Below are 12018 nucleotides of genomic sequence, written 5' to 3'. Positions count from 1 at the left end.
GAAGGCTGTGGCTATCTAACAGACAAATATATCATTATCACTTCATCTGAATTGTTCTGCTTCACTTGTTCATTATAAGCCTGCCATTTAAACTTAACGCTTTGCTTGTGGAATTATTTTTGATTTACTCGTCTCTGACGTTGTCAAGTAAGATTTGAAACATTTCGAGTAACGAGCTCAGTTTTAATTTGATTTAAAACCACAGAAGACATTGATTTATTTTTTCCTTCCGTCCCCTGAATGTTTGCCAGCTCCTCGGTTCCAGTGTTTTGAGTTCCTGCCAGCAGTCAGTAGTGGTAATGTCAGGGAAATGGATAGTTTCTTTCTTTTCGGCTGTTTGCTGCTGACAACTCTGGGCATGTTCGAGCAAGGTTTCCATTGAGTTTGAACGCCACTGGGTCAGTGTTTTATGAACACTGTAGTCAAAGCGTTATCCTATATTATACTTGTGAAAGCAGATACATGCTAACACCAGTCTTTATTATGGTTAGCTGCTCGGAACAAGTCAAAACTTCTGCAGTACTGCCAAATGACCCAGCATGAAAAGAACCTAACATAGCAAGATTTATGGATTTTTGGATCTATTTTCAAGGGACTCTGCAGTTTGAAGAAAACATGCTTTGAGAGCATATGCTTTCTGCTGCCTTTTAACTGATGTATACACACTTCCCACAATTCCATTTTAAGAATGATGAACTGTAATGTAAGCAGTGCAGTAATGACCTGTTTCTGCTTTTTCTTATTTGCTGCCTCCAATCTCAACATCCCTCTTCAAGCTGGAAGCAAATAGTTAGCTGCTTGACCACTTCTGATTCTCAAACTGGCTTGCAGATTGATCATTGATCAGTAATCAGACTCATTGACTAGAAGTATTTTGCTGTTGGAAAACAATTCATTGCACGCACCGGTGGGTTAGTTGGTCTATTGGCCATAATCATACAAAAGTCATGTTCTTAAATTACTGCAATTTTACCTTTTTTTGTTGAACAAAATCAATAACTAAACAGTAATTTAGTGCTTTCTATCAATCAAGATGTATTGTTGATGACAGCTATGCAAAATACCAGCAGTTAATGAAGTAGGTTATGTGGAGAGAGAGGTGTTATGCGGAAGGGGAAACTGAACACCTTCTCGATAGGTAAAAGACAAGATTTAAAAAGAAAGTCACTGACTTTCAACTCAACATTAAGTGGTGGTTCAAATGAGGTATTTACTTTCTATTTTGTAGGCTGATGTTAGATACAGATTGAGGCTGTCATAGTTTAAACGTACTGGGGCTCTGAGCTCTCCTTATATATTTGTGGTTTAAAGTAGGTTGAATTCAGTGTTGCCATTCTGAGGCATTGCCATGAAAGCACCTCCATCGCCATCTAGTGAAAAACCTTGCAATACCAACACCTGCTCAGAAATTGGCTGTTCACAAATGGTGTCCAGTTACTGATGGATTGGTATTACAAGGCAACAAGCTGTTTATACATGGGATAAACTTTATCTGGCTTTTCATTTCCCAATCTCTTCAACAAAAATGTTTGGTTTGAAAAGCTGCCCTAATTTAAGATTGAAGTTGGCCATTTTTCTGCCTTTCTTTTGCATAGTGGAATTGTTGTTTCAGGTTTAAAAAAAATTATCTTTGCAATGCCATCCCCATAGAAATGGGACTTCAGTGTTAATCCAAATGCTGACTCCTCCACTCAACACAATGTCAGCAGTTCACAATACTGTAAGTGGGAATTATTTGGCTGTTGTTGATTTCAAACAGAGTGGCTTAAAGTTAGTTGCATTAAATATGTTTGAACTGGGAGTATGTGCCAATAAAGGCTAAAATGGAACTGTTTTCTATAGTTCTTATTTACCCACGGCATTCAATTTGTCAGCATTGATTTGAGCTGGTTAAAATGTAAATCTTGTCCATGGCCATATCTGAAGAATGGTTTCATTACTATTTTCCAAAAAGTGTGACATAGAAACACAGAAATTAGGAGCAGTAGTAGGCCATTCAGCTCTTCGAGCCTGCACCTCCATTCAATAAGATCATGGCTGATCCTCTATCTCAACACCATATTCCCGCTTTTTCCCCATACCCCTTGATGTCTTTTATGTCTAGAAAATCTATCTCCTTAAATACATTCAGTGACTTGGCCTCCACAGCCTTCTGTGGTAGAGAATTCCACAGGTTCACCACCCTCTGAGTGAAAACATTTCTCCTCATCTCGGTCCTAAATTTCCTAGCCCGTATCCTGAGACTGTGACAACTTATTCTAGACTTCCCAGTCAGGGGAAACATTCTCTCCGCATCCAGTCTGTCCAACCCCGTCAGAATTTTATACGTTACAATGAGATCCCCTCTCATTCTTCTAAACTCCAGTGAATACAGGCCTAGTCGACCCAATCTCTCCTCAGACGACAGTCCTGCCGTCCCAGGAATCAGTCTGGTGAACCTTCGCTGCACTCCCTCTATGGCAAGTATATCCTTCCTTAGGTAAGGAGACCAAAACTGCACACAATACTCCAGGTGCGGTCTCACCAAGGCCCTGTATAACTGTAGTAAGACATCCTTGCTCCTGTACTCTCATCCTCTTGCAATGAAGGCCAACATACCATTTGCCTTCTTAACTACTTGCTGCACCTGCATGTTTGCCTTCAGTGACTGGTGTACAAGGACACCCAGGTCCCTTTGTACATCATCATCATAGGCAGTTCCTTGGAATCGAAGAAGACTTGCTTCCACTCTTAAAATGAGTCCTTTGGTGGCTGTACATCGACATTTCCTACCAAAGTGGATAACTTCACATTTATCCACGTTATACTGCATCTGCCATGTGTTTGCCCACTCACTCAACATATCTAAATTGCCTTGCAGTGTCTTTGCATCCTTCTCACAACTCAGAATCCCACCTAGTTTTGCGTCATCAGCAAACTTGGAAATATTACATTTGGTTTCCTCATCCAAATAATTTATATATATTGTGAATAGCTGAGGCCCAAGCACTGATCCCTGTGTACCCCACTAGTCACTGCCCGCCACCCCGAAAAAAACGTTTTTTCCTACTCTTTATTTCCTGTCAGTTAACCAATTTTTAATCCATGCCAGTATATTACCCCCAATCCTATGTGCTTTAATTTTGCACACTAACCTCTTATGTGGGACTTTATCAAAGGCCTTGTGAAAATCCAAACACACTACATCCACTGGTTGTCCCTTATCTATTCAATGACCACCTCAAATGGTGGAGGCACTATTTTGAAGAAGAACAAGGGAGTTCTCCCCGCTGTTTTGACCAATATTTATCCCTTGACCAACATCACTAAAACAGATTATCTGGTCATTTTCTCATTGCTGTTTGTGGGAGCTTGCTGTGCGCACATTGGCTGCCATATTTGCTACATTACAACAAGTGACTACACTTCAAAAATACTTCATTGGCTGTAAAGCTCTTTGCGATGTCTTGAGGTCGTAAAAGGCGCAATATGAATGCAATCTCTTTCTTTCTAAAAGGTTGTTTTAATAAACACTTCACTTTTGGATCGTCTTCGAGCAAGTGTTCAGATGTATATTTGTATATTGTTGAGAAAGACAAAAAGGTTGATTTTCATTTTGTTTCCTCTCCACAGATGTTGTGAAAGTAGGAAGTTTTATGTCTCCGCCACTGCTAACACAAGAAATCGAAGCTGTGAAGCACAAACATCGCAGCCCTTATTACTGTGAGCAGCTCCTGCAGCACATTCAGGCGCTCAGCGGGCTCGCGAGCTAAGTCTGGGGCCTGACGTTACAGTGGGAGATAGGATACAGATGCTGCGTTGAATCAGTGAAAAAAGATGCACGTGGTATTTATAGAATATGAATGAAAGGGGCAAAACTTGAATATGAAATTTAATGGAAGATATTTTAACAGCAAAATACAGACAATGATAGGATTGCATTGACGGGTATCTAAAATTAGTTGAGAAACATTGGTTTATAATTCTTCGACTTGCTTAAATTCTCAGCCTTTTAAGAAAGGTCATCAGGACATCTTGATATGCAATCGGCAGTGGCTGGTTGTAGTGCTGTCCTGATCTCTGTGATTTGAAAGAGCAGTAAGTTTTTCAAACTTTGCTTCTGCCTTGTATGAAATGGGGGCATTTGAAAGGAGACGTGAAACACGGGAACGTACAGCCCGTGCGGCTTCTGAATTGATGCTGGAGCCCAGAGCATCTCCATGGTGGAAAATGTTGGAAATACACAGCAAGACGGCTGCCGTTTTGTGAAGGAAAAAGGATGGATTTTGCCTTGTATCCTTTCTCCTAAAGATGTTGCTTGGGCTGCTGTGTACCTCCGACACTTTTGCATTTTATTTCCAATGCCCAACAATTTTTTTCCTGTTTTAAATCTGATGCCTTTTTGTCCGCACTATTGTTGGGTAGAGGGGGAGGGGGGGTTAATATATTCATTTTTCTTTCACATTTTTGTTCCAGGTAACTTCATTTTAAGAAATTATTTGTTTCAATGTTCTGTGATTTTTAGTGTCTCGACCTTTTTGGAGTTGTGTTTTTCTTTTCCTTCAATTTGTTTTTTCTGTGAAGTTAGATTTTTTAATTTCTGATTATTTCCCCCCCCCCCCCGCCCCCCCAAAACACACACACACACACACAAAGATCAGTCACCAAACTTGCAGTATTCATGGTTCCTTTTCTCATCATTTTAGGAATTATACTCGTATATTGTTACTGGTTGGAATTTGAATATTTTTGCATTTGATACTATACTGTCACTGTTTGGAGTGTTAATATTATGTCTGATTTACATTTTTACACAGAATTTTATAAGTTTTCTATTTACAATAACAGGCCTTTCAATATCTTTAAAATATACAAAAAAAAACCTTCATTGAAGATTTCAACCAAGGGTTTTGTGTTTTGAATACAAGCTTTACAATAAAAATAAAATAACACTTGCTTATAGGTATTTTGTGCAATATACGAACATAAGAAATAGGAGCAGGAGTAGGCCATCCGGCCCCTCGAGTCTGCTCCGCCATTCAATAAGATCATGGCTGGTCTTCAACCTCAACTCCACTTTCCTGCCCGATCCTGCATCCTTTGGTTCATATTGCATTGTTGAAAAACAAATGGATGCATGGGAGAACTTCAGTTAGAGAATGATACTGCAGCACAGGGAGTGAAGACTGATAATGAAATAATACAAAAATCACAGCAGCAGACCAGAGTCTCAAAGTGCCCACATTCGCATCGAAGCCTTGTTTATATTTGAACTTCCTCTGGAAGAAACAGTCCTGGCGAGGAGGCCAAGGTTGGTGTGGGAAGGGATTCTTTCAGTAGTGTGTGGATTTCTCTGAATAAGGGAATTTTGGTAGATAATAGTTAAGGGAAAAAGTTCCTCAACTCATTTGATATATCCCACACATACCATAGATAAGGTGTATTCAATTGAGAAAATCAAAAGAAAGCCCCATCCTTGAAAACTTCATGCTGGTATAAAAGTAGATGCCCCTTCGTTTCTCCTGTTTCACCATTGATCTCAATCACACTGTGATCTGCTGTTGCTTGAGCTACTTCTTGCCTCCAGTGTAGTGCCATAGTGTGTTGAGTGTAAATATTTCCTTCAATAAAGACATGAAGGGTTTTTCTTTTTTATTTCTCTGACCCTAGTGTATCGGGTCCCGTTTACAAATGTTATTTCAAGGATCGGGAGACTGCTTCCTGTTGCCGATCTCTAGTGGCTTTGGTGCCCCACACCCGCCCTCTGCCCTGTTCATGATTTTTTGCCTCCTTCAAATTCTGCAAATGGCTCCAGGAAGAGTGGAAAATGTAATGCCTGAGATATCCTCTGGGCTCAGGCATGTGTCTGTGACAGGGATCAGTCAGAAAACAGGCCTTGCTCTTAGCCGTCCTTATCAAACAAGGAAATAGATCATTGCGATGTGACTGGTCTAGGCATAAATAAAGGTCCCATATGGTGAAGCTTCACAACGTTGGAAACAACTGCAAACCACTCATCAAAACCATCTTCACAGCACCAACCCAGGTAGTATGACTTACCTTACTGTTCACTAAAATCTCAAAGGGACAGTGTTCCTGTGATTTCTCTCGTTGAATGACTAGGCAGGATGTGCAAGATAAGAGCATAAGCATTATCCCCCGTCTCTGCACAAGCTTCACATTGTATGCAGGTCTGTTACCTGGGTTTGCATCTCCAGAAGCATACTCAATACTTGAAGCGAGGCCAACAGAGTGCCTTGAATAGAGCTGAATGTCATTACCCCACATTAACACAGTGCCAACAGCGGAGGATCATTCTGTCCAGTCAGGGTTAAAAGGGCTAAAAAGTCATTTCTTGTTCTGACCTGCATGTTGACTTTCACCATGTGTTTATATAATTCTGTTCAAGCCGATGAATATTGCCAACACAGGTTACCGAGTATGTTTTCACCTTTTCTCAATGCGTCACAGAATTATCTCTTGTGAAAATCTAAAATCACAATAGGGAATGGATTCAAAAGAAAATAAAATAGTTTAGCAATAGTTCTAGTGCAACCTGCATAATATCATCCACCTCTGCCCTGACCTCAGTCCATCTGCCACTGAAACCCACACTCAACTATTTCAGTGTCTGTTAGCTGGCCTCCCATCTTCCACCCTCTGTAAATTTCAGCTCATCCAAAACTCTGTTGCTCATATCCTGCCCAAGCCCAGTGCACCAATGCCTCAAATTCAGAATTCCTACATGGTCTCGCCCCTCCCTATCTCTGTACTCTCCTCCAGCCGGCCTTGTACTCTCCCATTACTCTGTGCATCCCCTTTCTCTGCTCCTTTTAAGGTCTTCCTTAAAAACCACCTCTACCCAACCCTCCTAATATCTCCTTTATCTTTCTGCCCATTGTTCCTTAAGCCTCTCTGAAGTACCTTGATATTTTGATCTACATTTAAGGCACTACAATCATTCACTTGTAGTACTGATTGTTGTCACTTGGTGTCACTGGAGAGTTGAAATTGGCTCTGAAAGTTATTATTACCCAATGTCATGTTTCAAATGTTCTTTTCACTTTACCCTGCCTTTCACCCCCTACCCCACCACCATACATTGAAAAGTAAAATATTTCCTCTCTATTTTTGTTTCCCTACACCTTTTTCTTTTATCCTTTCAGTTATCAGTTTTACTTTTACTCTCTTAGATTAATGTGTCTAAACTAAATTTGGTTCCTATTGATATCTCTGTTAAATCCTTCCTGATCCCTGCCCTCCACATATCTGTGCCTCATCACAAATTATCACAAGACACTGGACCCCTACAAGTAGCACATTGCATCAGGCTCCCCAGAATGTTCACCTAAATTCTTCCTTTCTGTACGGTGTCATCTGTGGCTCTGGGTCGCACTGTTGCCTCTGGGTCAGAGGTTTATGGAGCCACACTCCAGAGACTTCAGCGCAAAAACTAGGCTGACACTCCTGTACAGAGAGTGTACTGCATTGGCGGAGGTACTGTCTTTCTGATGAGGTGTTAAATCGAGACCCCATCTGCTCTCTGAAGTGGGCGTAAAAGGTCCCATGGCACTATTTAGAAGAAGAGCAGCGGAGTTCTCCCTGGCATCCTAGCCAGTATTTATCCCTCAATCCACATCACTGAAACAGATGATCGGGTCATTGTCATGTTGCTGTTTGTGGGAGCTTGCTGTGCACAAATTTGCTGCAGCGTTTCCCACATTACATCAATGACTACACAAAGTACTTCATTAGCTGTAAAGCGCTTTCGAACGTTTTGAGGTCATGAAACATAGAAATTTATAGCGCAGAAGGAGGCCATTTCGGCTCATCGTGTCCACGCCGGCCGACAAAAAGCCGCACGGCCCTCGGTCAGCAGTCCTGAAGATTACATATAAACCTATGAACTATGAACAACGAACAATGGCAGAAAGGTAAAGAGCACCCGTCCCAACCAATCCATCTCACACAACTGCGACACCCCTTACACAAACATTTTACACTCCTCCCCAACCGGAACCATATGATCTCCTGGGAGAGGCAAAAACCAGATTAAAAAAACCCCAGGAGAATTGGGGGAAAATAATCTGGGAAAATTCCTCTCCGACCCATCCAGGCGATCGAAACTAGTCCAGGAGATCACCCTGGCTGTATTCGATTCCCTGAAGTGCTTACCATCGTATCTGCGTCGGCCAACAAGAGGTCTAATCCCAATTTCCAGCTCTAGGTCCGTAACCCTGCAGGTTACGGCACTTTAAGTGCCCATCCAACCATCTCTTAAATGTGGTGAGGGTTTCTGCATCCACCACTCTTCCAGGCAGTGAGTTCCAGACCCCCACAACGCTCTGTGTAAAGAAGTCCCCCCTCAAATCCCCTCTCAACCTTCCACCAACCCCATTAAAACTTTGCCCCCTCGTAATTAACCCCTCCACCAATGGAAATAGGCCCTTGCTATCCACTATATCTAGGCTCCTCAAAATTTTGTACACCTCAATGAGGTCTCTCAACCTCCTCTGTTCCAATGTGAATAAACCCAGCCTATACAATCTGTCCTCATAGCTAAGATTTTCCATTCCAGGCAGCATTCTAGTAAATCTCCTCTGCACTCTCTCTAGTGCAATGACATCCTTCCTATAATATGGTGACCAGAACTGCACTCAGTACTCCAGCTGTGGCCTAACCAGAGTATTATACAATTTAAGCATAACCTCCCTGCTCTTGTAGTCTATACCTTGGCCAATAAAGGCAAGCATTCCGTATGCCTTCTTAACCACCTTATCCACCTAGCCTGCTACTTTCAGGGATCTGTGGACAAGCACTCCAAGGTCCCTTTGTTCCTCTACACTATGAAGTGGCCTACCACTTAATGTGTATACCCTTTCCATATTAGTCCTCCCGAAGTGCATTACCTCACACTTTTCTGAATTAAATTCCATTTGCCACTGCTCTGCCCACCTAACCAGTAGATTGATAGCCTCCTGCAGTCCATGACTTTCCTCTTCATTATCGACCACACAGCCAATCTTCGTGTCATCTGCAAACTTCTTAATCATACTCCCTATATTCAAATCTAAATCATTGATATATACCACAAAAAGCAAGGGATCTAGTACTGAGCCCTGTGAAACCCCACTGGAAACATCCTTCCAGTCACAAAAACATCCATCAACCATTACCCTTTGCTTCCAACTCTATGCCAATTTTGGATCCAACTTGCCACTTTGCCCTGTATCCCATGGGCTTTAACCTTTGTGACCAGTCTACCATGTGGGATCTTATCAAAAGCTTTGCTAAAGTCCATATACACTGCATTGTACGCACTACCCTGATCGATCCTCTTGATTACCTCCTCAAAAAATTCAATCAGGTTAGTCAAACACTATCTTCCCTTAACAAATCCATGCTGACTGTCCCTAATTAACCCTTGCCTTTCCAAATGTAGATTTATCCTGTCTTTCAGGTTTTTTCCCAATAATTTTCCCATCACTGAGGTTAGGCTGACAGGCCTGTAATTACTCAGCCTATCCCTTTCTCCCTTCTTAAACAAGGGTACCAAATTAGCAGTCCTCCGTCACCATGTCCAGATCCAAAAAGGACTAGAAAATGATGGTCAAGGCCTCTGCTATTTCCTCTTTTACTTCGCTCAACAGCTTGGGATGCATTTCATCTAGGCCTGGGCACTTTCAAAGCTGCTAAACCTCTTAATACCTTCTCTCTCACTATGTTTATTTCATCGAAAATTTCACAATCCTCCTTGATAGCAGTATCTGCATTGCCCCTTTCCTTTGTGAAAACAGACGCAAAGTATTCATTAAGAACCACACAAAGATTACCCTTGTTATATATGTAAACCTGTAAATACCTTGTTTAACCACCAGAGGGCTCATCCCCTGGCGTCCCAAGGGATCCCACAATCCCTTGGGGGCACCTGTACATAAGGAGTCCTCACAGGCTGGAGAGGCACTCTGGAGACCTGTAATAAAGGACTACGGTCACACTTTGAGCTCACAGTATCTGGCCAGATTCTTTACTCAATACATAACAACCCTCATGGTCTCTAATAAGCCCTACCTCTTGCTCTTAATATATTTATAGAACATCTTTGGGTTTTCCTTAATTTTACTTGCCAAGAATTTTTCATTCTCTCTCTTAGCATTCCTAATATCTTTTTTAATTTTATCTCTTAACTTTCTATATTCCTTCAAAGATTCTATAGTATTTAGCTGTTGGTATATGACTTAAGCTTCCCTTTTTTTCTTTATCCTCCCCTGTAAGTCCCTAGACGTCCAACGGGCTCTAAAATTGGTATTCCACCCTTTTTCTTTAAGGGCACATGCTTGGCCTGAGCCTTCCGAATCTCCTCCTTGAATGCCTCCCACTGTTCCGACACTGATTTACCCACAAGTAGCTGTTTCTAGTCCACTGTGGCCAGATCACTCCTCAACTTAGCAAAGTTAGCTTTTCCTCAATTTGGGACTTTTATTCCAGGCCTATCTATGTCCTTATCCATAACTAACTTGAATCTGACTGAATTATGGTCACTGGTACCCAAGTGCTCTCCCACTGATACCCCTTCAACCTGCCCAGCTTCATTCCCCAAAACTAAATCCAAAACCGCCCCCTAACGTGTTGGGCTTGTTACATACTGACTAAAAAAGTTCTCTTGAATGCATTTTAAGAATTCTGCATCCTCTGTACCCTTCACACTATATTTGTCCCAATCAATATTAGGATAGTTAAAATCCCCTACTATTACTACCCTATGATTTTTGGACTTCACAGCAGTTTGCCTACATATTTGCTCCTCTATCTCCCTCCCACTGTTTGGGGGTCTATAATACACTCCCAGCAGTGTGATCACCCCTTTTTTATTTTTCAATTCGATCCATATGGCCTCATTTGATGATCCCTCTAACAAATAATGCTCCTCACCGCTGTAATAGTTTCTTTAATCAATACCGTGACCCTCCCCCCCCTTTTTACCCCCCTCTCTCTCTTGTCTAAATATTCTGTAACCAGGAATATTGATCTGCCAAATCTGCCCCTCTTTCAGCCATGTCCCTGTAATGGCTATAATGTCATACTCCCAAGTATTTACCTGTGCTCTTAGCTCATCTCCCTTATTCGCTATACTCCTTGTATTAAAGTTTATACCATTTAACACGGGAAGACCTCGTTGATTATTACTTACTAATCCTTGTTTGCTCTGACTTAGAGATTTGTTCTCTAAATTCTTGGTATCCAATTTCAGCTTTACAGTGAGGTAAACCGTCAATGTTTGTCTATAGCACTGGCGCTATATAAATGCAAGTCTTGTAGACATTTGACTGTATATTTTATACATATGCTAGCAAATCTCCCGTGTCCTATTTGACCCTAAGCTGAGCTTCCAACCTCATAATCTGTCCATCACCAAGACCACCAACATCCACTTGCCTAACATCGCCCATCTCCACCCCTGCCTCGGCCCATGACTTTGTCGCCTCCAAACTTGATTATTCCAATGCTTTCCTGTCCAGCCTTCCATCCTCCATCTTCTGTAATCTTCAGCAAATCCATAATTCTGTTGCCCGTATCCTATGCGGCACAGAGTTCCACTCATCCATCACTCCTGTCCTCACTGACCTTAAGCACTTTTGGCATTAAAGATCTACATGTCATGTGAGAATGATTACAAGGTGCTACTGATGTGGAATCTCACTGAAAATTCCAGCTGTTATCACATTTCTGCTTCCGGGACTTTGATCCCCAAGTGACCATTTGACTCTGCATTTGTGACATTACATATGGCTGGATTTTCCTGTTAAATCGACCCCTGCCGATCCTTAGCAGTGTTCTGGCGGTGAGGTATTTTTTAACCTCCGGTATGCCGCTGGTGCGCGCTCCTGCGGTTTTCGGGTGCTCCATGTCGGCGGCGGTGAAGCGGTGCGGGAGCGATGTGGAGCGGGCGACCAAAGCGTGCCCAAAGTTGGCGATCAGCTTTCCGGTGTAAAGGAAAGCTGAACCGCTGGCTCAAAGAACTTGAAACGGTTGTCTGCG

The 12018-nt window shown here is 42.0% G+C and overlaps 1 protein-coding gene and 1 long non-coding RNA gene across 3 annotated transcripts in view; one reads left to right on the top strand and one right to left on the bottom strand.

The window, feature by feature from the left end:
* The window catches only part of LOC139280937 (dynein axonemal assembly factor 5-like), a 111692-nt gene extending 106062 nt beyond the window's left edge, over positions 1-5630 (top strand). The window contains exon 13 of the mRNA XM_070900750.1: positions 3613-5630. Within this exon, the coding sequence (XP_070756851.1) occupies positions 3613-3752 (140 nt within the window). The 3' untranslated portion in view covers positions 3753-5630. The remainder of the gene's footprint in view (positions 1-3612) is intronic.
* LOC139280940 (uncharacterized) lies at positions 4561-11991 on the bottom strand. 2 transcript variants are annotated; one of them, XR_011596796.1, is made up of 2 exons: positions 11416-11991; positions 4561-6469 (listed from the first exon to the last, which is right to left on the bottom strand). It is a non-coding gene; the product is annotated as an uncharacterized lncRNA (long non-coding RNA). The 2 variants fall into 2 exon arrangements; XR_011596797.1 differs by lacking the exon at positions 11416-11991 and adding an exon at positions 9842-9948.
* Between the last annotated feature and the right edge of the window lie 27 nt (positions 11992-12018).

The sequence above is a fragment of the Pristiophorus japonicus genome, chromosome 15 (assembly GCF_044704955.1).
Source record: "Pristiophorus japonicus isolate sPriJap1 chromosome 15, sPriJap1.hap1, whole genome shotgun sequence".
Taxonomy (NCBI): domain Eukaryota; kingdom Metazoa; phylum Chordata; class Chondrichthyes; family Pristiophoridae; genus Pristiophorus; species Pristiophorus japonicus.
Note: the sequence above shows the minus strand (reverse complement) of the source record. Positions and strands in the feature narration are given on the sequence as shown.